General features: G+C 52.7%; 1 protein-coding gene across 23 annotated transcripts; it reads left to right on the forward strand.

The window, feature by feature from the left end:
* Positions 1-1700: 1700 nt before the first annotated feature.
* Positions 1701-24859, forward strand: LOC110548988 (latent-transforming growth factor beta-binding protein 4-like). 23 transcript variants are annotated; one of them, XR_009589922.1, is made up of 9 exons: positions 2396-2628; positions 3083-3270; positions 4079-4291; positions 5462-5540; positions 6037-6133; positions 16070-16173; positions 17773-17982; positions 19117-19249; positions 24610-24859. XR_009589922.1 is itself a non-coding variant. In XM_021637764.2 (4 exons), the coding sequence occupies exons 1-3, from the start codon at positions 10076-10078 to the stop codon at positions 19188-19190; spliced, it is 261 nt and encodes an 86-aa protein (XP_021493439.1). In that variant the 5' UTR covers positions 9928-10075; the 3' UTR covers positions 19191-19249; positions 24610-24859. The 23 variants fall into 23 exon arrangements, 4 of the variants coding, with proteins under 4 accessions (XP_021493439.1, XP_021493438.1, XP_060233681.1 ...); XR_009589924.1 differs by having other exon boundaries at positions 17773-17926; XR_009589915.1 differs by lacking the exons at positions 17773-17982; positions 19117-19249 and adding exons at positions 8869-9019; positions 9172-9465 and having other exon boundaries at positions 2403-2628.
* The last annotated feature ends 1530 nt before the right edge of the window (positions 24860-26389 follow it).

Here is a 26389-nt window from a genome sequence, read left to right on the forward strand (position 1 = left end):
ATACCCGCAGCTTTCCAGGGCCAGCAGCATCCTGTCCACCAGGCAAAGGAAGACAAGTCTAGTCCAGCCTAGCCGGACTAGAAACAGCAGAGAAGGAAGCCAATAAAAGCTGGAACTCTCTAGTCTCTCATTCTGGGTGGTGTGAAGTCTGAGCAACAGGGGGATAGAATATGAAGGGGGGAGGGTGTTGGGGAGCACCTCCTCAGAGACTGAAGGACTGTGGGCTGATTGCAGAGAGTCCAGGCTCCAGCAAAAAGAGCTGTCCAGCCCAGCACTGGTAAGAAAGGCTCTAAGGTCAGCCTTGATTCTGGTTTGTATATGTCAATGACAAGGAATAGCATACATCCCTCAGAAGCTGCTGACTGGGGATGGTGGCCACTTTTAATCAGGGATAGCTCTGGAGCCCACATTGATAGATCTTTGTGTTCTCCCCAAGTCAGGATTCTCTCTGCCTGGTTCCTCACTCCCTATGAACTACTCTGTCTCTACCTTTGCCTCAAGACTGTCCCTGTCTTGAAGCCCCATCTCTCCCTCAAACCTCATCCCCTTTGTTCCTTCAATCTCCGTTCTGATTCTCTTCCTACTCTTCCCGAAAAAGTGAGCAAAACCTTCTTGCTGGCTTTTTACAATTTTTGCTCCCCCCCCCCCCGTCTTCACTACCTCAGCCCCCTCCTCTCATAATGTCAGACAATTGCTGGTGTGCAGCTACAAGAGGAACCAGCAAAGAAGAAAGGCAAGAGAATAAATAATAATTTGCCTCCATTCAGTGTATATAGGTTGCCTGATTTGCATATATGCTAATGATGCTACAATTACCCTGCTGTTCTGGCCTAAGCTCAAGTTCTATAAATACATATGATGGCAGAGCTAGGCCTTGCAACTCCACCCCCAAAATGATCAGGCATACATATGTGTCCATGTGCCTGTGTGCCTAGCCTACTCGCCCTCTTTGTTATCACATGCCGTCTTCTGGCATCCAGCAGCCCCTTCCTCAGCTTTAAGGCATTTCCAAGCAAGGGGGAATGAGAAAATGTTCTGAGGTATAGTTCATCCTTCGTATTAAAGCCATTACTAACGTGATGTCTATTTTTAGGAAAAGCAGAGTTTTGCTCTGAACGCCCTCACCTCCCATAGACCCACCTTCTGAGGTACAGATTAGGAGCCAGGAAGAGGAAGACAGTATTTCCTGAGCCTAATAAGATTTTTCCAGAAAGTGCCATCAGGGGAGAGGAAGTGGAATGGCCTATCCCTGTGCCTGTCTCCCCCAGCATGAGCCCCACTCCAGCAGGAATTAGGGCCAGGATGCACAGGGGGCAGGTTTCTGGGTGATGGAAGAAATGGGGCGGAGGCTTGGAGCAACATAAAAGATGGGATCCACAGCTGTCTGCTGTTAATTATAATTATCCCCTTTGCTTCCTTTCTGGCTAATGAGAGGGGATTTAAAATTTTCCCCTTTTCTCTTCTTCTTTGCCTGGAATTGAGGGTGGGATGAGTCCAGGGTCCTCCTCCCCTTCCTTTCCTATCCCCTGGTTACTGGGGGAAAGGCAAGCTCCAGAGGGTAGCAACAGTATGAAGAGACTGTAGGAACAAAAGAAGGACAGGTTTGGATTGCTGGACACGTCCTCCTGGAGTTGGAGAGACCCCCCCATTCCACTGGCACCCCCTCCTATCAACCCCCCAGCTCCCTAGACAAGGAACTCAATGTCTTCTAGCCGGTGAGAAAGGACTAACGGAGCCCAGGCTAGAGGAAAGGGGAGGGGAGGGGTGGGGGTGCAAAATTAGTCTCAAAGGATCTTTATTTCTGAGCTAGTGAAGCAGATGTAATCAAGGGAGAGTGAAATAGTCATAATGGGAGGGACGGGGGATGGGCAGCTGGGCTGGAATGGGGAGACTGGGTCCAGACAGGGCTGGGAGTTGGGGGATAGGGGAATTGGAAGGGGGGGTCAGCTTTCTACTTTGGAATGGGGAAGGGCTACTGTCAGAAGACTCTGACACTTCAACCCTCAGAATCCCTCCTTGGGACCTGGGATGCCTGGGCCAGTAGGTGGCTGGGAGAAGAAAGCTCCCTCACAAGCTCCCCGTTTGAGGAAAGTGAGGAGAAGGGAGCCTGAAAGCAGTGGGGGGAGGGTGAGAGAGGGGAGCCAGCCAGCAGAGACTCAAGTGGCCTCCAGATCTGTGGGACAAAAGTTGGAGGGAGATTTGTGTATGAGAGAGAAGGGAAGGGGGCCATGGGGAGGGGGGGCTTTGACAATGAACTTGAGACAAACTTCATTAGCATGCAGGCCTGCTGTCTGTCACTTTGAGCTCAGACCGAGTTCCCATGCAAGCCAGGAAGAGTGGGAGGGAGAAAAGGGGAGGGGCTGAAAGGGGGGAAAGAAAAGAGACCCGACCATTGTCCCATTGGGGCCTCACCTTCCACCAAATATTAAACCCTAGCCCTGGAAACCAACCTCCAGCTCGTTCTCGAAGAACAAGATAATTTATCTCCGACTTTGAGCCTATGGCCCCACCCCTCCTGTCTAGACATCGGAGAGCTGGTGGCCCCAGTCCGTAGTCCAGGTCACAGCCTTTATCTTCTAGTGGCCACTTATTCTTTCACAGCCAAGATCTAAATTTGTGATTAATCCGGTTGGTAGGGCTAGGTGGCAGGGGGAGTTTTGGGGAGGGAGGGACTGAACAACCTAACCTTAAGTGGCAAAGGGTGTCTTCAGTGAGTCCCTGTCGGTTCCACTGGCCACACACCCCACACACACTCAGTCACAGCCTCAAGTTCAAAAGTGAATTTAAAACTCAAAGAAGCCTGGGGACAGGGACAAGGGCACTTCTGTCATTCATTCTCCTTCCCGTGCTTCCTTGGGGACAAGGTAGCCAGGAGGAACAATAGTGTCCCTTGGCCCCTTCTTCCCGCATTGGGTTAGAAAAGACAACAGAAAGCAATTGAGCTGACAAAGACACACACACGCACACGCACGCACACGCACACACCCAGGCTTGAGGAAACAGGATAGGCTTTGCTTTTTTTTTTGATGGTGGTGATGGTGGTTATGGTCTCAGAGAGGGGCAGCATCCCCCCTTTTCCTAGTTTTTCTAGGGAGAGCAGCAAGAGAAAGAAAGGAGCGAACGAAATTCCTGAATGGATAGGAGATGCTACGTCAGCGGTCCTGAGCCCCATCCACCACTGCACGGGAAGAGCAAGGAGAGACCCTGAGCATCGCGCCGGCGGCGGCGGCGGCGGCGGCGGCGAGCGGTCCTTCCTTCTCACAGAGGCAGGTAAGCAGGGACAGGGGTCAGAGAGAGACCTAGCACCGGCGGGCATCGAGGCTGAGGCTGGGGAGGGATGCCCCAGAAAACGAGTCAAGGCTTCCGACCGAACCTAGCCTTCCTCCTGACTAATGGAGGCTGGCACCACAGAAAGGAAAGCCGGGAGAGATTTAGGGGGGAGGTGTCCATGAAAAGGAGGCAGGCGACGAGGAGGCGTGTGTCGAATTGGCCTCTTGCCCGCGGGGTTTCACTCCCGCTTCCCTTCCCGGGCGTCCAGGGCATCCATCCGGGAGCTGGAAGCGAGGGCTCTGCCCCGGGCCGGAGGCCCCCATCCTTCTTCCTACCCAGCCCCTGCCTGCCCAGAGCTGCAGCAAATTAGTCAATGAGATTGGGGGTGGGAGTGTGGGGAGGGTCACAGTGCTACTGATCCTATTAATCCGCCCCTCCTTTCCTCTCCCAGACCTAACCAACGGTCTGAAGGAAGCAGAGGGAGGCTGGAAGGGGAGTGGGGAGGACACCGACCCAGGCAGAAATGGCTCTGTGTCATACTCCCGGGCTTCTCCCCAGTTCTGTCTTGTTCCTCTCTGTCCCAGAGACTGAACAAGACTTTAGGGCGAGAGAAAAGGTGCAATGTTTCTAGAAAGGTGGAAGCCAGAACTGGGGGAAAAAAAGGACCTAAAACCGTTTTACAGAATTTGTATTAATTTCATTAGTGAAGGGCAGATTTGGGGCTGAGGATCGCTGGTCCAGCTTTCCTTACGTTTACGTTTTTTGTTTTTAAAATATTTTTTTTATTTTTATTTTTATTTTTTTAAAGAGGATCAGGATTCGAGGAAGAGGCACTCAGTCTCCTGCCTAAATCCCTCTAAATCCCTACCTACACAGTCTGGAATTATGTGGGACAGTAGAGAATGGAACAGAAAAGACCAATCGTGGTGGCCCAGAGGCTAGGCTCCCAGGAGACGCTGAGGCTGTAAGCTGCCGTGCATGTGTGCGTGTGGGCTGGCTTCCTACAGCTGTCCCGGCCACGGTGAGCCCGGAGTGTCTGGGCAGCAATGGGCAAAGAGAGGGACCCTCGAGCTCTCTTTGAATCAGGTCAAAGGAATGGGAGGCCCCCACCTGCCCCAGCACCTGTCTTCTCAAAGGTCAGGAGACAGGGGGGAGACAGGGGGGAGGGGTTTCTTTGATAACAGTTGTAGACTGAGACCTTCCCCCTCCATGAATGTGTGTCTCTGAGCTGGGTCAGTTGAGTGGGGGGTGGGTGAGGAAGAGGTGTGCAGGACAGTCCTGGAAAGCCAGCTAGGGTGATAGGTTAATTCCTACTCCCCAGCGCCCTTTTTCCTCTCCCAGAATTTTCTGCATTTATAGGTTTCTCTATGGCTTAAAGAAAAAAAAAAAAAAAAAGAATTAGTATGCAATTGCATCTGAGTGTTTTTAGGAGTTAACTATGCTGTTCCCCAAACCCTAATTCAACCTGAATGGAAAGAACTAGAAAAATACTCTGAAATGTGTATGGAGCCCCACACCGATCATTAAATAATAAGCCTTGCTTTGTATGCCTGCCTTTTGTGTACACGAAATGAAGAAAACTGACACTCATGGCATGTCTTTTTGGATCCTGAGACACGTAAGGATTTGAAGACAGAGATGGGCAGGGAAAGGAATGGAGAGAATTTGATTGCAAAGATCTTGTTTCATCATTTTTTAAAAATATAAGATATTGAACCTTTTTGACCCCCTTGCCTCAGTTTATTGAATTCAGGGATTACAGGTGTGTACCGCTATGCCTAGCTATGATGGAGAATATCTTTAATGCTCACAGCACTCAACTCAGTTTACAGGGCAGACAGGAATATAGCCCTAGCTCAGGCCCTTCATTCCACCTACATACTGTGATAGCCCAAGAAATCTGTGAGGAGAGGGTGGTGGGTTGAGGTCTCTGTGAGAGAGCTCCTCCAGGTGGGCTCACCTCAGGCATGGGGCCTGAAGGTTTGGGGTGCAGATGTGGAAGGGTGGTGAGGTCAAGGCAGTGAGGTCAGAGTCACCCTTCAGCACGGAGCTGAGAGACCAATCTTTTGTTGATCTAGCCTGCAGCCTTGAGCCTTGAGGACTGAACTGGGAAGCAAAGGGGAGAAACTGGGGAGACTGCTGATGGTGGGGAAGAGGAGCGAACTTTAACCTCTATTTCTTCCCTCAACAGGAGCAGCAGTCCAGAAGCAGCCTCCTTGTTCGTTTTTGTTCAGATGTCATCAGAGGTGGCCCACATCTCTGGCTTTGGGGTATTTATTTCCTTTTTTGCTTTGATGGTGGTGTGGGCAGGGAAGGGAAAAAGAAAGCTAATCCTGTTCTCTCCTGGTTCTCCATGCTGTTCATCATCTCTTCTAGTCCCCAGCCTTTGATTTTGGTCTATTTTGTAGTAAGACCTGCATTGTCAAAGCTAAGAAACAATGCAACAACATAGCCTGGGACAAAAGGCCACTTTGTGTCTGGTCCTTTGCAGAGAGGGAACCCCTCCCTCTTCTTTCACAGCTTCCTCAGGGAAGAGATGGAGGGCCTTTGACTCTGAGGGAAGTGGTTGGTTTGAAATGGGGCGCGACAGGTGAGCTAGGAAAGGAGTGCTCTTAAGTAGCTGGGTGGGTAGGTGTGCTGGGCCCCCCACCTTCACCCATTGGGTGGTAACACTGCTAGGCTTGTCTGAATTTATGGGGATGAATGTGCGTGCCCATGCTTGAGTGTGGCTGTGCACACTTTACACACCTATGCTTATGGCCATAGAAAATCTTCTGGGAAGAGCCTGATGTGGATGAATAAGCTGACCCCTGTCATCTGTCACTGCTTCTGCTTCCCTGACACTGTAGCACTAGAGCGATAGGTAAGTGAGTCGGTGGGGTTCATGTCTGGGGAGGATCCGGAGAGGCTGGAAAGGCAGCCTTCCACAGGCTGGGAATGCTTCCACTCTTCTGAGGGGGAAGGGTGTGTCCTCAGTGGCGGCCTCCTCTAGGTCTAGTCTCCAGGCACCCTAACCTCATCTGTGCACATGGCAGACTTAAAAAAACTACCATGTAACTGCTAATTGTTACTTTTATTTGTTACAATGCTATAGACATTGCAAACATTCAATAACAGAATACTGTTTAATAGTGGCCATAATAATTAGTTTCTGTCACAGAGATAAGTACACCCTCAGATGAAACTCTTGCATGTATCTTTAAAGCAAATCCACATTACAAAAAAGGAAAAACTATGTTTTTATTTTGCTCTCCAAGTATAGATCCCTTTTGCACTACCTGGCTATTAAAAAAAAAAAAAAAGTGCTTGACTTACTGCCAAAATATACACAGGGACTCGAAAGGCTACATCCAGACAGAATAACTGAGCCATTTTTCTCTTCCTGTGGGCCCTTCAGACACATAGACAATAGGGGGGCAGCTGTATGGATAAGGGACATTGGCTTCAGTTGTGGCTGTGGCTCACTGCTTGGGTGCTTGCTTAGTATGTATCGAGTCCTGGGTTTGACCCCAGGGATCCCAAAGAATGAAGGTTCCTGGGACACTCACAGACTCTTATTTGAACAACAAGGAGTTGAGATGTTCTCCCAAGCCCTCACAGGGAGGTCCACAGGCCATCAGAGACTAGACTGCTTTGTGTTGGATGAAACAGAGAGGGCTCTGCTCCAGCTGATGGTCCTCCAGACTTCCTGCATCAGGGGGTTAGACGGCTCTCCTCTGACACAAGTATGTCTCTCAGATATTCTGCATGAACCTTACTCTTTATTTCTTTGTGAACAAAGATAGGTCAAAAAATCTTGTTTTTGAGGGCCACTTTTGAATGAGTTTTTTTTTGTTTTGTTTTGTTTTGTTTTGTTTTTAAACTGGAAGAACATGACTTATACACTTATTTCAGTTAAAAGGAGCAGAAGGCCTCTGCTTCTCTCCAAGCATAGTTAGGTCCTCTTTGCACTGACCTGAAAAAAAGCATACTTATGTACTCTTTGCACCCCCTGAAAAGAAGCAGTAGGATGCTAGCTTGTCCTGTTAACTCAGACAAAAATTGCTTTCTTGGGATCTGGGCAGAGATGGGCATTCTATGTGCAGTGGGTGAGGACAGCCTAGACTAGCTTCATGTCCTTTTGTGGGATACCTTCTCCTTAATTTGGATGCTGTTAACTGAACTGCCCTTAAAAAGCTCAAAGCCATAATAAGAGGTGGCAGGACTTGATTCTGTATCTGCGGTGTGGATACACACGGCTAAGTGTGCTCCATTCTTCCTTAAGGTTAATGCTGAGAAAGGCCAGTTGAGTCTGAATTTGGCTGTTAGGAGATATGGGGAGTGTAAGATAGGCAAGGAAACCTTTGCATGCTCCACAACAAAAACATAGCAGTGCCTGGGAGGAAGGGCTGGACTGCTCTAGCTGACCCTTACCTTATGGCCTACAGGACACCCCGGCAGGGGGCCGAGCCCCGCAGAAGGCAGGAAATGGTGAAAATCAGTGAGGAGGAAAGGGAACATTTTAGCTAGCACACAAGGCTCTCTCCTGGGGAATTGGCCCCAACCCCCAAACTTTTCAGAAGGAGGGGTGAAGAGGACAGAAGGGTGCTTCAGGGGTTTTAAGCAGTTTTGTGGGAAGAGCAAACCAATGTTCTTGGGGCGCTTGGCCAGCATGTGTGGAGAAGGGTGCATCTGCTGTGTCATGTCGGCGGGCATCCTGTGAAAGAGTGTAAGGTGGCATGTGGAGAAATGTTCAAGGGATCATGGGCGTGGTAGAGAAACAGGAGGGGTCTCCTGATGGGGATGGAGTTAGGGACTGCACCAGGCCCAGGGGGAGTGCTGCCTAGAGAGTGTTTGGAGGGCTCCCCTTTTTTCTACAAGTGTTCCAGAGCTCCAGGAGCCCCCAAATCTTCAGGCACCTGATCTGAGCTGTAAGGGCATGAGAGGGGGCTGGAGAAAACCTTGTAGGGGTTGCCTTGTTCTCTGCCTCTGTCCATCCGTCCTCACCAACCGCTCACTGAACCCCTAGTTCTGGCACTCAAAGCATTCAAGCTGTCAAAGATTCTAGACCATCTCTGTCTCAGCTGGGTTTGGTGGGACAGGCTTGTAATCTCAGCCCTTTGGAGGCTGAGGCAAGATGATCAAAATTCAAAGCTGATCTGGGCTAAAGAAAGTTCAAGGCTGGCCTGAGTAATTTAGTGAAACTCTGTCACAGAATAAAAAGTGAAAGAGGACTTGAGACAAGGCGAGGTGGTAGAGGAGCTCTGGCCTATAGGAAGCCCTGAGCTTGACCCTCAGTGTTTAATTAATTAGCCTCCCTCTTGGAAAAGAGCCTTAGGAGCCAGAGAGGTTTGTTAAAAAACCTGGATAAGTCTGGTCCTGAGAAGGGCCCACAGGAAGGGAGGTCCGGCCATGTGCTTCAGCTTGCTGGCACTATTTTGGCAGGGAAACAGTCTGTGGGTTTTCTCTCATTTCAGACCGGCTCCACCCACAGCCATGCTGCCAGCATTAATGGCAATGAACATTCAGACATCCTCCTGTTTGGGAGAGAAGCAGTAAGCCATCACCTTCCATCTAAGCAAACAATACACAGGTCTGGCTTTGTTTTGGGCCTTGCAGATGGAAAAATCCCAATGGCTAAAATGATGAACCCCCAGTGGACCGCTGGTGATCTAGCGTTGAAGGCCCTGTGTACAGGAGCTGGCTGGTTTAATTTGAGCCGCAGGATTTAGGTCTCTGAGCCAGTTTTCTAGAAGGGACCTCGCAGAGGGTGAGTAGGAAGACGGAGGTGGCTCATTGGCACACACCGCAGCTCTTGGGGGTGGGGAGCAGGCTTGAGAACTTTGCCCTAACCAGAACCCAGATCTTGCCCAACAGCAACTGGCTGCTACCCAGCGCTTTTCTGCTTCTGCTTCTTCGCAGAGAGAAGGACCTTCTGGTTGGACTAGAATGGGAGCCGGGTGGAGAAAGTTGAGAATGGGGCCTGAGCTTTGCTGGAGAGTTATCTCCCTGCTGGAAGGCAGCTCTAGAGCCGGCACAGTGTTGCGTGGAGCCCGGAGGAACACGGGCAGAGAAAGAGACCTATTCAAGGCCTCCCTGGGCTGGATTCTGAGTCTCAAAAGCCGCTGGGATTCTCAGCTGTGAATCCTTCCTCACGTGGAAACTTGATGCTACAAACGGGTTCAAGAACCACTCTCCTAGAAGGCAGAGAAGAAGGTAGTCTTTGCTTGCCCATTGTCTCCTCGCGGGGGCCTCAAACTGCAGAATCCTTCCTTCCCTGTTCCGAAAGACCTTGAACAAAAGAGATCCCTGTCTCTCCGAAATATTAGGATCACAGTTTAGGAGGGATTAGAACTCAGAAAGACCCTCCTGACGGGAGAGGCCAGGGACCCGTAGAGTCTCCAATCAATAGCCCTGCCTCAACCTCCCCAGTGCAGAGAGAACAGATCACTTTTCTTTGAGGGAATTTTGCCGGATCCGGATCCTATCTTCGCGACCTGGTCCAGGCGCAGCCTGCCTTAGCGTAGGGCCCAAGCGGAGGACGTAGGCGCTACAAGAGCGAGGGTGGCCATCGGACCCGCAGATGGCAGTGCGCACAGACGTGGCAGGCGGGCAGGGGCGAGGCCGCAAAAAGCCGAGCCCCCCAACGAAGACGCCGGTTCCCCCACCCTAGCCCCCCTCCGGGGGGAGGGGCTCCCCAACTGAGAGCCCTGAACGGGCCTGGGGAGGGAAAAGGCGGGCCTGGGGGCTGGGGGGAGCGAGCAGTGACGTCAGGCCAGAGGCAGCCAATCAGGGGCCGGCCTGGGGCCGGCGTGCGAAGGGATGAATGAAAAGTCCGGCGCGGAGAGCGCCCCCGCCAGAGCAGCGGCCGAGGCCGAGGAGGGAGCCGGGGCCCGAGGGCCGCCACCGGTAAGCCTGACCCGGCCCCCCCGGCCCCCGTCGGGGCCGCCCGGGCACGCGGAGCCCCGCCGGCCCCGACCCCGCCGGCTCGGCCCGGGCCGCCCCGCCAGGGCCACGGCGCCGCCGGCGGCTTCGAACCGGCTCCGGGGCGGCGCGGGCCGGGCAGGACCCCGCCGGCCGCCCCTGCCCTCCCGCGGCCCGTGCTCTCTGGGTGCGGTCTCTGCCCTCGGGGCTTCCCCGGGGCCAGGTCCCCGCTCCGGAGCCCCGAGCCCGCGCCCTGCGCCCCGGGGCTCTGCGAGCCGCGCCCACGCGGAGCCCGGCCCCGGCCCCGACCCCCGAGCGGCACGGAGGGCCCGGGGTCCCCGCCGCCCGCCGGGGCAGGACCCCGCTCGCGCGCCGCCGGGGAGGCCGTGGGTGGTGGGCGGTCCGGCCCGGAGGCCCGAACCCGGCACCGCGGGCGCGCGCGCTCCTCGCCTCTCCGGGGTCTCGTCGTGGCCGGGCCTGGCACCCAGGACCCTGTCCCTTCGCCTCCACGCCGCGCGTGTCCCCCCCACCCGCCGTCGAGCGAGTCGAGGCTGCGAAGGTCCAGGCGGCGGCCGGGAGGCTGCGTGGAAGAGGCGGCGGCCAGGAGGCGGGGTTGGTTGTTATCTTTGGTTATCTAGCTGTATGAGTGGTGTGGAGTCTTCATAAAGCTAGATAACCGAAAGTAAAAATAACCCCATACACTGCGCAGCGGGCCCGGGACGCCGGGGGCGGGGGGCCGGGGGTTGGGAGCCGCGCCGGGCCGGGGTCGTCGCCCTCGAGGAGGCTTGCCCAGCCGGAGCCGCCGGGCGGGGAGAGAGGCAGCAGCCGCCGGCTGGGCCCCCGCGGGCCTAGGCGGGGTGGAGCGCTCGGGGGAGGGGCGGGAGGGTCGGTGGGGAGGGTCGGAGGGACCCCGCCAGCACCCCCCCCACGGCCTCGCCTCCGGGGCGGCGGCTGGCGAGGGCAGCTCCTGGCGGGGTCCGGGCTCTCCGGGGAGCGGCTGTCCAGGGCTCCCTGGAGCAGCTCGGCTCCGGGGGCCAAGGCTGTCCGGCGGGGACGGGTCTGGGAGTGCAGGAGGCTTAAAAAATACACGCAGCCAGTTTACAGGGGGCGGCGGCGACGCAGAGGCCAACACTGGAGGGCGCGGCCTCGGGTGGCCCGAGCGTCGCCCCACAGGGTTTCGGGGACGGGGTGGGGGGCAGGTTCTTCGCTCTCACTGCGCACCTTCAGGACCCCAGGGAAGTCTGACAGGGCTCCCAGGCGGCTTGTCGTTAATGGCCAAAGGGGTAGAGTCGGGGTCTGTAGGGCACCCCACCTTCCAGTCCCACCCTCGATCTAGGAAACCGTGTCCCAAAGGAACAAATGGCCTCAAGGAGCTCCGAGGAGCTCAAACACAAAGGAATGTGTAGCTGTGCTGCCCAGGGAAAGCGAAGAATTAGAGAGATTAATTGGGGCTCCCGTAAAAAGAATCTATTTGTCTGGACTGACCTAAATATTTTAGTAAAAGAGGGTTTCTACAGCCGAGAAGACGGGCAGGGCTAGGAATTCCCTTCTGCGTTCACATGGCCCTGATCCCACCTGGAGACAGGCTGTCAGGACCAACAAGATGCGGAAAACCTGGACAAAAATGTCGTTGCACAGACCCCGGTGTCTTTTGTAAATTAAGAATTTCCTCCCAGGACCTGATTTTATAGCTAGAAGATAATGATTTAATTGTGTGTTATTTGGGGAAATATTGGAGAATCCAAGTTCAAAATTTGGGGCGTCAATCGGAAACCTGTCCCCTGGTGTCTCCTTTAGGTCTGGGGAGGGGACGACTAGCGGCCTCAGTTGGTTTCAGAAGGTTGAAGTTTTGGTTTGTTTGTCGGGGGAGGAGAACGGAGCCTGAATTGAGGGGAAAAGGAGCTAGGTCTGGGCTGGGACTTAGTCTCCAGCGCCACAGGCCTTGTTTCTTTTCGCATCCTCCAACACTGCCAGGGAAATGCTGTTACCCCGCGTCACACAGAGCAAGCGAGTAGCTGGTGTTATCAGATGGCTTGACACCCAAAGCTTTTCTATCGATCGACTCCATCTTGGAGAAAGTGACACCTCCACCGCTAAGGAAGCCAACAGACTTGAGGAAGAGGAAGGTAGAGAAAAGAGAAGCCTCAGTGGTACCACGGACTTGCACAGGCAGAGGAGAAGCACCACTAAAATAAGCTTCCTGATACAGCACCATTTTTAATGTTTTCATGTATGGTGTAAATTTCAGGGCAGCCAGAGGCGACACAGTACTCCATCACGACACAGGCTTATAATCTCAGTGGGAAGTAGAGGAGTGAAGACCAGGAATTCAAGGTCGTCGTTGTCTACACAGCAAGTTCCTGGCCTCCCTGCGCCGCGCGCGCGCGCGCGCACACACACACACACACACACACACACACACACACACACACACACACACCTCAAACAGCTCATCTCCAGGAGACTTAGAGCCTCAGCTGCTAACCACAATGGTTTTATATTATTGTTGTCTCTGTGAACACTTTGGACCAGAGAAAAGGGGGAATAGGCGAGGGGAATCGGGCTGCTGAGGGGTTGTGTCTCCTTTAGGTACACTGTGGCTGTGTGGGTGGGGTGCTCAGCAGGGCAGAACGTGCTGTTTGTGAAGCGCCTGTGTGTGATGAGGAGAGTAGGAAAACATCCGTGTTGGTCTTGGTATGAGGTTTCCTGGTGAGCTAGGGCTGGGATGAGGGGGATGCTAGGATGTTGGCAGGTAAAAGCAGAGAAGAGTTGGCCTTTACTAAATACAGAGTCACAGTGACAGCAGTGGTCTCCTCCACTCCTTTGTTTTAAAACTATTGCTTTATTTTTTATATTTATTTTGTGTCTATGGTAATGCAAATATTTGTAGGTCAGAGGACAATTTGTGGGAGTCAGTTCTCTCCTTCGACCTTGGGGATTGGGGGGATGGAAATCAAGTATTGGTTTGGTGGTGACCATCTACCCACTGAGATATCTCCCTGGATCTCTCTCTCTCTCCCTCTCTCTCTTCCTCTCTTGTTTTTGAGGAGTGTAGCCCAGGGTTATGTGGAGCACATGGCAATCCTCCTGTTTCAGCTTCCCAAATGCTGAAATTAATTATAGGCCTGAGCCACCATGCCTGGCTCACCACTCCCTCCCCTCTTTATATCACATAGCGCCCTCCTTTCCCAATTAAACTGTGGAGGAGAACTGCTCTGGTAGGCTTCACATTAGTTACCAGCTACCCAACTGAGAAACCTCAGTTTGAGAACGGCCATTTGTATTCTTTAAGGTTTGCTATAGCCTTTAGATTTACTGGAAATCAAATTTATGGCTGGTTTATTTTCTTTAAAATTTTTTGAAAAAAGTGTGTGTGTGTGTGTGTGTGTGTGTGTGTGTGTGTATGTAGGTGTGTGTGTAGGTGTTTTGCCTGCCTATGTGTCTATGCACCGTGTGTAATGCCCCATAAGGCAAGAAGAGGGTACTGGGTCCCCTGAAACTGGGGTTACAGATGTTTGTGAGCTGTCTCGTGGGTGTTGGGAATTGAAAACTGGGTCCTCTGGAAGTACAGCTGTGTTCTTAACCACTGAGCATCTCTCCTGCCACACAGCTAGTTCCATGACCCATTTTCCTCCAAGCCTTTGCTTTCTGTCCTTTTGTGGAGCTCTCGGAGTCTGAGCCGCTGAAGGCAACTACCTTGTAAATAGCTGGCTCAAGTTTTATATGATCACCCAAGACAATCCAGAAACAAACAAACAAAAAACCCCCCACCCCTTCGAGGAATCTAAGCCAGGCATGGTGGGGTGGTCCATGCCTTTAATCCCAGCACTTTCAAGGCAGAGGCAGGTGGATCTCTGAGTTTGAGGCCAGCCTGGTCTACTTAGTGAGTTTCAGGACAGCCAAAGCTACATAGTGAGACCTTGTCTCAAAAATAATGCTACTAATAAAAAGCCAGGTGTGGTGGTGCACGCCTTTAATCGCAGCACTCAGGAAGACAGAGCAGGAAGATCTCTGAGCTTGAGGCCAGCCTGGTCTACAAAGTAAATCCAGGACAGCCAGGGCTCCTCAGAGAAACCCTGTTTCAATAATAATAATAATGAATCGAAACTTTTTCTCCAGCATGCCACCCACACACTACATTGAGTTTCCCAGGTTGTTGCGTGTGGCAAAGGATTTCCGCTACACACCATGTGGTGACACTTCCCTGCAGAGGACTGAGGCTGTAGCTTGGAAAGATCTCTTTGGGATATTTGTGGCCAAGGAACCTTTAACAGGAGGGCCAAGGAGGGTAGCCTTGGGCAGCCTGTCAGGTGAAGAGCTGGGGTCTGGGTGCTACTATTCTTAATCACCTCCACCCGTACCTCTCTTTGTCAGATTTTTGAGGAACAGTTTCATTTTCAGCCCAGATTGGCCTAGAACCCTCAAGGTTTCCAGGCCTCCAGCTGATGGTGATCCTCCTGCCTCAGCCTTCCAGTGCTTGGATTACAGGCATGCCTGGCTTTTTGCTCTTTCTCCTAAGAGCATGCATGGCTGGTAAACTGACCTACACATACCATATAAGTTAGAGTTACAACCCTCTGCCATGAAATATCTAGATTCTAGAGTTTCTACAAGCAAGAGCTGGTCTTAGTGTGTTGTGCCTATTATCCCAATACTCAGGAGGCTGAGGCAGAAGAATCCAGAATTTCAAGGCCAGTCTGTTCACACTGAGACCTTGACTAAGAAAATAATTTTTAAAAGACCCCACAATATAGGAGATGGGTTATTGTACCAATAGGCAAGATGAGCCAACTCCCCTAGGAGATAAGTGAGTTTAGGTTAGTGGTGGTTTCAAGTCACTGCAGGGAAGGGAGACAAAACATGAAAATGTTTTGGGCTTTTGAGGAGAATGAGGAACAGAGTTGTGGAAGGAAGGGTGGGTGGGTGTGCTTTCATCAAGGACAGAGGTGAGAAAAAGGGAGGTTCCTTGCCACCCAGACTCTGCCGAAGCTGGAGGGACACCCCCTCCTCCTGCCCTAATCCCCCATTAAGGCAGCTCTGAGCTTGTTATGACAGCGGCTGAAGGGGGCTGAATTGCTGTTTGCCGTGTCTACTAATTGGACTGAAGGGCTGGAGTCTGGACGCTGAAAGGGACCATTGTTGCTGTTTACCTTGTACAGCTGCCTCCCTGGGACCCTCGATTCAGGGCAGGAGCATGCCCTCAGGTTGTGGCACCCATTCCCCGTGTCCGAGTGAGGACAGCCTGTGGAGGCACTGCTCACCCTCTTGCCTTGTGTGATGTGAGTTCCCGCAGCACCAGAGAGACAAGCCTGACGCCTACTGGGCCTCTCTTCCCTTCTCTAACGGTGCCCCTTCCTCCGCGGCTCTGGCAACCTTTTCTTCACCCCCTACCTTCTGGGGACAGCGTTTCTAGGCTTGGTTACACATCGCAACCCTGCTCCATCCCCCAGTAGATGTTTGGGCTTGGCTCAGCCCAAAAACTGAGACAGAATGAAGCCTCGGAGTCTGCACCTCGGGGGATACAGCCTCATTTCTGGGCAGAGGTTACACACCTTCTTCCCCTTCCTGAGCCCCTGCTACGTCTACAACGTCCTTGTTCATCTTTATTACTAAATCACTCGTGGAGACCTTAGTATTTAGAGTAGAATTTAAAGATATGTTTTTCACCTCACCCCTGCTCTTCCCCTAGGCTGAAATCACTGGCCCAGGCTTACATTCGACTGCGGGCTTTCCAAGAAGATCCAGAGGAGAGCTGAGCTAGTATGGGGCTCGAAGGTTCAGGATGATGGGGTGGGAAGGCCAGGACTCGTTGACTCCAGCGCAGGGAGACTTCTCTCAGAACTGCCTTTTCTCTTTCCTTGCTGAATCCAAACGCTTCTGCTTCTCTTTCCTTCAGCTTCAACCCTGGGCGGGTGGGTGCGCCACCCTCCCGCCCTCTCTTGCCCCGCGGACAAGGACGCGAGGAGCAGTGGCGTCCAGCACCACGGACAGTTCCCAGTGGTAAGTGAGCCGGCCGTCCTGTTAGGAGCAGAGAGGGGCTCTGTCTGCACTCCCACCGCTCCCGGGCCGTCCATCGCTACGTCCTGGATCTGAGGGGGTCTCAGGAAGCAGGCTGAGGGATGAGGCATGGCTGCCTCGGGAACACTGGGCTTGAACTTGGTGAGGACACTGGATGGGAGCGGTGGTAGGAAGGCCGAAAGTCAGAGGTCAGGAAGGACCCTGTGTGAGTCATGTAAGACGTAGAATGCACAGGTCAACTGAAGCTAAGACAAGCCTCTGTCATGTGTATAACCCAGGGAGAGGACGAGGTGTGACCAGCCAGCCCCTGAGGCCTGAAGGCGCAGGCTCCTGAATCTAGCGTGGCCTCTCCTGTATCTGATCCCCCTTTAGGAATCTCCTTCCCAGTTCTGGCAGGAGTTTCACAGGGATGCTGCACTCAGAAGGACAGGATGTATGTCTGGGAATGTGAAGTATCCATGAGAACCAGGAAGAGGTGGAACTGACTGTTCTCACAGTCTGAAAAGGCTTTGAAGGAAAAGCCCTGCAGAAGGCATGGGGAATGGCTTACCTAGCAGAAAAGGCAAGGGAGCCACCATCTGCCAGGGTAGAGAGGCCAGAGGATGCGGATGGCCCCAGGAGGCTCGGGAGGCCAGCAGGAGTCATGCAAACTGGAACGGGGCCTGGGAAAGGCCCTTCTGTGTGCCCATGCTTGCTCCCCCAACACCGTGAGCCTAGAAACAAAGGGACCATTCTCTCATACTTGATGCTGCCATCTCCGGCTGGCAGTGCCAGGTGGCAGGGGCATCAGGGGGTGTCAATCCATTATCTACCCCAGCCCCTAAGTCCTCTGGGGCTGAATGTTGGGGAGGTGGGTGTTATAGGCTATGTTGCCATGGTAACCACCCCAACCCCAAAGCGCACAAAAAGAGCTCTCACCCCACCTCTAGGAGAAACCTGGGATTGCCTGGGACTCTTCCCTGAGAATCCTTCTCTCTAACACACAGTCATGCCATGCTTATGCGTGCATCAGCCTCAGCACCCAGAACCAAAGGCCCATAGGGCAGTGAGGCTGGTACAGCCAGTATCCCAGGCTAAGATGTACAGTGGGCACCTATCTCTTCTACTTAACCCCTCTCTCCTCAAGCTCTCCTCTTCTTTGACTGTAGCCAGAGCCATCCTAGGACTCACCAACTTTAGCAATGGGCTGTGTCGGGGCCTTGGCCTTCTGCACTTTCCCAGAAATAAGGGACACCTGCTACCTTTAGCAAACCTCCAGGCTGTGGGAACCAAAAGGAGGAGGGAGTCATTCCTGACACCCTCCATCTGTACCCTCACCATTACTCATTAGGCATTCTGCCCCCTCCTTCCGCTCGTTAAGCCTTATTTGCATATATTTGCATAATACAGTTCATTTGCATTGCAGGAGGCTCATGGTAGAAGCCAGGAAAAAAGAGGAGGGGGGGTTGGAGAAGAGAAAAGGGAGAGATTTTGTTTTCATCAAAGTGTGTGTGGGGGGAGCTGGGGGAGAGGTGACAGGAAGAGGGTAGAAATAAAAACTCATACTACTTTCTTTCTTCCCTTTTGCCCTCCCTCCCCTAGTTGGACTCTAATGCCAAAGAGAGATGCCAAGGGGCTGCCTTTTCTGTTCTTTTTTTTTTTTTTTTTTTTTTTTTTTTGTCTTGCTTCCTCCAGCCTTGGCTCTTCAGTTGGGGCCCCCCACCTTGTTGGAACTGGGCTTCAGAAAGAAAGCCGGGTAGGATGTGAGGCTGTGGGAATGGAAACATAGGAAGAGGGAAGCCGCCATCTTAGGTAGGTAGTGTTTATAAAATGGCCGCCTCTGAGCAATGTGGGCTGAGAGCCAGCCTGGTGGTGGACATGAAGGAGAATGACACCATAGGGAAGGATTTACTGGCTGACCAAGAATAGACCTGAATATTACTATCAATGAAATTAAAAGGGGAGATAAAGAGGAGGGGAGAGAGGTAGGGAGTGCCCAAAAGAGCTATGGGGTTCAGCATCTAAACAGGATGGTAGAGAAGCCTCATCCCTGGGAACATATCCCAGAGGACTCAAGACTGTGGGTAATGTCTGTGGAAGAAACAGGACTGGAAAGACCAGCAGGAGAGGGACAGGGTGGGGTATGGCAGGCAGGATCATTGCCAGCGGCTTTCAGGCTGTAGAAAGCCACTGTATACTAGCAGCACATTCCTTGGCCCAGCTGGCCACTGCTGTCTTCACGACTCTTGTGAAACTGTGCTTTCTCTAAGGCTCTTCAACTCTCGGCTGGGCCAGCAGCCTTCCTTGCCCTCTGTGGATGACTCCATGCCGATTTGATCTTCCTCTGCATTGTCCTTGCTTCTTGTGTTATAGCTTAAATAACTTGTTCCTGGTTTTATTCACTCAGTCCTCTGGGTCAGCCAGCTCCAGAAGTGTCAGCATCTTGATGTCTCCCTCTTAGTCACTTTTGTCACTTTACCCATCCACTGAAGGTAGAAACTCTCACTCATTTTTTTTTCTCTCTTTTCTTTCTTTCTTTCTTTTTGGTTGTTTGTTTTGTTTCAAAACAAGTTTCTCTGTGTAGCCCTGGCTGTCCTGGAATGCACTCTATATACCAAGCTGGCCTTGAACTCAGAGATCCCCCTGCCTCTGCCTCCCAAGTGCTGGGATTAAAAGGTGTCATACCACGTCCACCGCCCACCTCACTCATCTCCTTAGATTTGGTCTATTCAAAACTGTAGAATCAGTGAAGCAGTTGTGACACACTCCTCAGTACTCAGGAGACAGAGGCAGGTGGATCTCTATGAATTTGAGGCCAACCTGGTCTACAAAGCGAGTTCCAGGACAGCCAGGGCTAAACAGAGAAACCCTGTCTCAAAAAACCAAAACCAACAACAAAACCCCACAGAGTTACACCTTATCCAGTGTCCTGTCATTGTCTCCCAGGTCAGAGCCTGGAGCCTGAGAGTCCCGTGCCCACACCGGGCTGCCGAGTGCTGGGAAGGTGCCTGTTCCTCTAGCCTTCTAGCCTCTGAGCTCAGGAGGGGGTCCTTCTTAGGGAACTGAGATGCTCACTGGTGTAAGTTATACACACACTCTTGTTTTCTTTCCTCTAAGCTTATAGGCCCTCAGGCTCAATTTTTTAATGTTTCGTTTTTCAGATTTATTTTAGTGTGTGTGTGTGTGTGTGTGTGTGTGTGTGTGTGTGTATGGCTTCATGTACGTATGTGGACCATATGCATGCCTGGTGCCCATGGAAATAGAAGGAAAAAGAATCCTCTAGAACAGGAATTACAGATTGTTGTGAGCTGGCATGTGGATGCTGGGAACTGACCCCTGGTCCTCTGCAGTGCTCTTAACCCCTGAGCCCTCTCTCCAGCCCAGGTTCAAATCTTGAGCACTGTCTTGACTTGTCTTGTGTCCAAATTAGTCTCACCAAACCCTGCCATTCCCTCCTGCGCCAACTCATGTGTTCAGGCTTTTCTTTCCGATATGCCTCCATGTTGACTCCTGGTAGGTTCTTTGAATGCCTAGTTCATGATAGGTATAGCTGCAGGAGGCTTCCAAGGCCCTGCAAAGGGGGTAGTCTAGTGGAAAAACAGACACAACCCACCTCAAGCCAGTGGTTTCTCTGCAACAAGCCCAATAGCTTCCTGGAGGGCACTTTTCCTGGAGGAAAGCAGTAATACAAGGTACTCAAGACTTTGGATTGTGGGAAATATCAAGGAAGTAAGAAAGAGCATCATGCCTTTGGGCACAGCCTGTTCCCTCAAAGGAAGTGGAGCCTTAGATGCTGAAACAGGGAAGCTGGCTTAATGGTGGGGGTTCAAGAAAGTTATCCATGGGCTCCGAGATGCCAGGGCTTGGCACCCGGCCAGGAGGTGCTCCATAGAGTCTAAGAGGTTTACATGATGTACAACTTGCTGCTTTCTGAGCCTTCACATTAAAAACAAAGAGATTAAAGAAGTCAAGGACTGCAAGACCAACAAGTGCTAGAGTGGAGACTCGGAGGCAGGAAGGGAGTTCCACCCAGAAACTGAGGATTTAGGTGGGTAATGAGAGTGGGGAGAGGGATTCAGGGCTTAGTCTGAAGGGATTCTGTGAGAGAAAAAAGTGGGCTAGGGAGGAGAGGAAGTGCTGCTGGTCCCCAGATGCCAGGCTTTACACAAAGGCTTCTTTGTAAGTGGCCTTGGCAGCGGCTGTCAGGTGAGGGGACTTAGCTTCATGGCCTTCAGTGCACTGGGATAGAGCTGGAGGCAGCCTCTGCCTTCCAGCAGGTCTTCCCCTTCTTCTAGCTGTGCCTTCCTGAGCCTTCTAGCATCTCCTTTTCTGGCCCCCACGTGCCCTCCCAGGCTTTGGGCCTGGACCCAGGACTATCACAAGGGACTGTATACTGCACTGAGGACTATATTGGGAAGTGGGAAAAACAGCACTGACCAGAGGCAAGAAAGAGTCGGGGTTGGGGGAGGCAGCTCACTGTCTCAACAACTCTTGTCTTCCTTGGCACCAGTTCTTTCCTGGCCTCACTCAGGGTCCCTTCCCACTTATCAGCAGTGGGGAGAAACCATCTCCCTCATCGTCAAGCCCTTGCTGCCTACCTGGCCCTTCTGATTGTTCTTTGGGTTGGGAACACTTTAAACAGTAGAATGACTGCAGGTCAAGGGCTCAGTCTACAGGAAAGACAGCGAAAGACAGAGTCAGGCTTAGACTGACAGAGTAAGATTCTGCCCCCCTCACTTACTAGTTGGAGAGATGGGAAGGCGAGTTTTTAATGCCTTTTGCCTCTAACTTTTATAGCCCCTCATAGGGTAGTGTACAAATGTCTATGTTCAGTGCTGAAAGCTGAGAGACACAGGAAGAGGAAGTAGGTAGAATTGGAGGGACAGTCTCTCGGTAGCCTGGACCTTGGGATGCCAGCTGGGGAGAGTTGAGTTACTGTAGGTGCCTGTCTAGTGGCTAGAGCTGTCCAGGTCTCGGGTCTGCGGTCTTCGAGGGTAGTATTGTCTTGGTACTAGTGTTCTATTCCACTAAGAGGTCTCTCCCAGCCTGCCTACAGCTGGCCCTGTCCTCGGCCCTCTCCTGGTTCTCCAGAGCAGCATAAACCAGGCGCTATGGAATCTCTATTCAGCGAAATGTCTGAGGAGGCGCTGCAAGCCCTCCGCACAGCCTTCCATCCTCTGATTCTCTGGCCCTTGGCATGGTCAGCAGCGAGCTGCTACTTTTGGATCTGTTGGGATCCCTGGGCCCATGGTCCAGGGAGACTCTGAATGGGGTTGGGGGTTGGGGTTGTCTTTTGTCTGACAGTTGTGCAAGCAAGTGTCAGGGGAGGAATGGCACTGGCATTAGCCCCCTACCAGCAGCACCAGGGCCCCAGGCCTGGAGGGCAGGACCAGGCTGAGGTGGACATATGGAAGAGAGCCTGAGCACGGTGGAGTTTCACCTGCTAGGGCTGCCTTCTGCTGGGCTGTCCATCTGGCACCAGCTGGCATACCAGCGCCACCCCCACAGCCAACCAGACCCCTTCTGCTGTTGCTATGACAGTTGGTTGCCATCTTGTACTCAGGCCACTACCTCCTCTCTGAATTTTCCTATGAGGCTCCTGAAGAACAGGGAACAGCCCTTAAATTTTCTCACCAGAGCCATGCAGTGGTGGCCCACACCTTCAATCCCAGAACTCTGGAGGCAGAAGCAGGCAGATCTCGGTGAGTTTGAGGCCAGCCTGGTCTACAGAGCAAGTTCCAGGGCAGCCAGGGCTACACAGAGAAACCCTGTGTTGAAAACAACAGCAAAACTTTTATATCAGTATCTGGTTTTTGTACATGGCCAGGTGAGGCAGGCGTGGAGCCTCACACCTGCAACCTCAGCACCTGCGAGGCTGGGCCAGGAGGATGGTGAGTTTGAGACCAACCTGGTCTACAGAGGAAGTTTCCGGCCAGCCAGGGACACAGAGCGAGACCCTAGTCTCAAACAAAAGCAGACTGATTAATTCTCATGGCCAGGACTAGGGAGGTAGCTCAGTCGGTGGCATACTCGCCTAGCATGCCCAAGGCCCGGGCTCCACGTAGACTGTATGCTGCCTCACACCTGTAATCCCAGCACTCAGGAGGCTCAGGAAGAACAATTGCTGCAATTTTGAGGCCTGCCTGTGGGGACATCCTGGGCTCTATGTAAGACTCTATCTCAAAGAAACAAGAAAATGGCACTTGCCAAAACAGGACACTAGGTCCAGCTCTGTGCTGTGCTTTATTCAGTGTGCCTAAAAACATTTAGTGAGGTAAAGTCAAGAAGCTCAGATCCTGTTTCTGGGTCGGGGCTTTGGCTCAATGATAGGTGCTGGCCAAGTATGCATTGGTCCACTCTCCAGCCCTGTGGGGTCGAGGAGGGGTTGAGGGAGGAGGGAGGAACAGATCCTGTTTCCTGTTCTTCTATAACAGACTTTTCCTCACTCTGATCAGGAAGCTTTCCCATCTAGTCAAGATCTCTGTTGCTCTCACGCCAGCTCTTAGCTTGCCGTGGATGAGAGAGAGAGAGAGAGAGAGAGAGAGAGAGAGAGAGAGAGAGAGGAACTATCACCCAGCTTTAATCATTTTAAAGCAATTCCTGTCCCTAGATGTTGGGAAATGGAAACTGAGAAGCAGCTAGCTTGGTTTGAAGTTTAGATGCCCCTTAAAGACTTGGGGCTCAAGAGTGGTAAGCCGGCTCGGTGAGTACAGGTACTTGCCACTAACCCTGACAACCTAATTTGATATCCTCGACCCACATATGGAAGGAGAGAACTGATTTCCAAAAGTTGTCCTCTGACCTCTGTTCACCGTGGTCTGCACACCCACCTCAAAAAAAAAATGGAATAAGAGAATTTTAAAAAGACATAGGGCTTCTCTTCAGTGTCCCCGGAACTACCCTCCCGTGCTCCCTATCAGCACCCTAGAGGAGTCTACTACAGAGGGGCCATTCCCTAGGCTGGTTGGTAAGGCCTTAGGATTCCTGGGAAGGCTCCAACTGGTCCCCGAGAGCTCCAGTTTCTTCTGTCAGGAAAGAGAAGGTGAGGAATGGCTGCTTGGCTGGAAGAGAGCGCGGCGCCGAGCTGGGCCAGCTGGTTGAGAAGCAGGTGGACTGGGAAAGGACCCTGCTCAGGGGGGGCTGGGTGGGAGTGCTGGGTAATTTATGATATCATTGTTCCCGCCCCTCTTCCCAGCCCCCTGCCATTTTACTGTTGCTAGGAGATCCTGGCTGTCTGTCATCTGGAGTGCTCCTCCCCAGCCAGGGTAGGCCCTGCTATGTGACAGTCTCTCCTGTTCAGTCAGCTTAGGTGGGACCGCTGAGACAGTGGGAGAGGAACAGGGGGATATGGAGGGATCCAGGCAACACTGGCTTTGGAGGAGCACTGTGAGGGCCCGCAGGAGGCTCTGGGAACCAAAGCGGGAGGAGCCCAAGTTCACAGATGCAGTCCTTATCTTAGGGGGGTGGAGCCTTTCAGCAGAGTGAGCAGAGTGATGCAATTGCAGACCTCTCAGTCCAGTTCCTCCAGTCAAGGTCAAGGTCAAGGCCTGGCAAAGGTGGGGAAGGAGAAGCTGAGGAGAGCCCAGGCACAAGGTGACAATAATGGAGCTGGGTGGTGCCAGGGTGCAGCTGAGACCCCCTCCTCTTTTGGGAGTTCTCCTGTTAGAAGTTAAGACTGGGTACCGGGTACAGGACTCTGGAGGCTAGAGGCTTTTCAAGCTGCGGGCCTTGCTGCTATGCACAGGCCTCGACCTGGCCAGTTGATCCGCCCTGGCTGAAACCCATGTGATCCTGCCCCCCACTTCCCCCTCTCCATCCCTGGACTCTAGGAGCAGTCAGAGGTCCCCAGAGTCACACTGTGCTGTTTCACACAGGCTCCCCTGTGCTGATTCCCTGTGGGTCAGCCTCCCAATGCAGCACCTCAGAGAGCCAGACCCAACAGCACAGGAAGTCTCTGAGGGACGCTCTCCCAGTTTCCAGGGGTTGAAGGAGGAGAAGAGGCTAGCCAGTTTCAGAATCAAATGTTCCCTAGCACACTTCTGCCTTCATAACCAACTTTGCTAGGCTCTAGACACAGATCTAAGCCTCATCCTGGACACCCTGTCCTCTGTGCTCCGGGATGGCCTGTGGGGATCTCCTTAGACTTAGACTTTGCTTAGACTTGGCTCCCTACCTGCTGCTGAAGGGAAAAAACACGTTTTCCAGATGACACGCGGCTTTTCTTCTATCTACTCCTAACTAAGGTCCCATTCAAAGAGTACTTTTATTCATAAGTGTGTGTGAGTGTGTGTTATGAGTGTGCATATGTGTTTGAGTGTGTACAGAGAGGGAGTCCTGTTGTGTAGTTCAGGCTGGCCTAGAACTCAGAGCAATACCCCTTTGCCTACTTTATGCTGGGATAACAGGCCTTTCCCCAATCTTGACAATTTCTCTTTGCAGACCAAAGAAAAGACCTGACCTCACCCTGTGCTCTTGCGCAAGGCAAAATGTGTTTCCAGATTGCCAACGGGCTTGTTCCCACAAGCAGAAGTGGACAGAGGCGGAGGTGTAGCCTAGCAGCTTTTTTCCAGAGCCGTGGAGTGAAGACCTTGCTTGCCTGGTCACTTTGAGCAAACCGTCCAACCAGGCCCATCAATTTCCCCTGTTGCCTGGGTCCCCGGATCTCCAATAAAGAGTGTTGTGGATTAAACAGCAGTCGTGCCTGTGGATGTGCTGAGCAGGGGCTGGGGTGTCCTGGGTTCTCCATGAGAGAGCAACACTACAGAGTAGCACAGCCGCACCAGGCGGGCTCCTGAAGCCTACCTGCAGTGCTGGGAACAGTGTGCCTCTCCTCCCCCTTTCATGAACTCTACCAGTTGTGTGGTTCTAGGACCATCACAGCCATATGCTTATCTCCCAGCCAGGGGGCATCAGACAAGAGCCAGAGTAGGGCTGCTCTTCAGTCAAGGAACAGGGGTTGCTACCTCCCTCAGCAAAAGTGCTTTCCCAGAAATGGCTTCCTGGTCTGACAGTCCAGAGAGGAGGGGCACCCCTGTCCCACAGGCTACACGCTCCCATTCTCTCTATATCCTTTTGGTGACACAGAAGGAAGTGAAGAGGGGTTAGCAGGTCAAACAGTAGGCAAGACTTCTCAGCCACAAGATCTGACACAGACAGAGCTCAAGGGAGCATGAAACTGCCCGTTTCCCTTGTGACAACACCCACATCTAATGCGCTCCTGAAAGCATTGCTGGGCCCAGGCTTCACCTTCAAGCGCTCCTGGCCCTTGGAGTCCTTCCTGTCTGACCTCAATCCCTCCCTAAAACTTCACTTTGAATCCTGGCATTTGTCTAAACAAAGAAAGATACACTATTACACATGGCATGATTCTTAACAACCCTCTACCTTCCCCAGCTGTAGCCCTAGGCCCTGCCAGGGACAATTCAGACATGGCTAAGCTCACTCTGTGTTTCCACCCCACCGCACCCCACCGCAGCTTCTCCACCCGCTGCTTGCCTGCGTGAAGCACACCTGCCCAAAGATGGCTGTTCCACAGTTATCCGAGCTGGCTCAGGGTGAAGAGTCTGCCTTGCATGCTCTGGTCCTCATGGCTCAGTAAAACAAAAAGTGCCCCTAGTTTACAGAGGAACAGAGGCTGTGGAGGGAAAGGACCAGCCACAGGGTCCTCAGCACCTAAGCGTCAGGAAAGCCGAGTGGGCCTTAGGGTCCCCCATATGGATGCGGTCTGGGATCTGACTGGGGCTGTGGGTGCCTCTGTCTATTTAAGGAGTTCATCAGGCCTGAAGACTGCTTAAGAGTCCCCTAGCCTTCATTCCAAGGCTTTGTGTGGACCCATTGTGGCCCCACGGGCAGCACCCTTCCTATATGGGCAAATGAAAGTTAGCCACCCAGTCCCTCTACAAGGCTGGAGCACAAGTCTTAGGGGTCAGAATGGCCACTCCTGAGTCAATCCTGTGCCTGAACTCACGGCTCCCTATGAAGCTCATGGGGTCTGTACAGAATTGTGTGGGGTGTGCTGGTCTCAGCACAGACCAGGAAAGCGGTTGGGACGGCAGTACTTGGAGGCAGGAGGAAGCTGAAGAGGGTGGGATGCCTTTTAGTTAACTGAAAGGCTTAGCCAGACCCAGACAGGGTCAGGAGGGCAAGGGGGCAGGGAGGAGTTCCTCCCTGAACAGGGATTCCAGGACTGAAGTGGGAGGAACCAGGCAGCCACTCACTC

Source organism: Meriones unguiculatus, chromosome 2 (genome assembly GCF_030254825.1).
Source record: "Meriones unguiculatus strain TT.TT164.6M chromosome 2, Bangor_MerUng_6.1, whole genome shotgun sequence".
Taxonomy (NCBI): Eukaryota; Metazoa; Chordata; class Mammalia; order Rodentia; family Muridae; genus Meriones; species Meriones unguiculatus.

Bases quoted from the DNA above. Each gene is read 5' to 3' on its own strand.
- LOC110548988 (XM_021637763.2), top strand. From the start codon at position 10,076: ATGAAAAGTCCGGCGCGGAGAGCGCCCCCGCCAGAGCAGCGGCCGAGG. The intron at 10,159-16,069 runs GTAAGCCTGACC...TCTTTCCTTCAG, and splicing joins GGGCCCGAGGGCCGCCACCG to CTTCAACCCTGGGCGGGTGG. The intron at 16,174-24,609 runs GTAAGTGAGCCG...TTCTCTTTGCAG, and splicing joins ACCACGGACAGTTCCCAGTG to ACCAAAGAAAAGACCTGACC.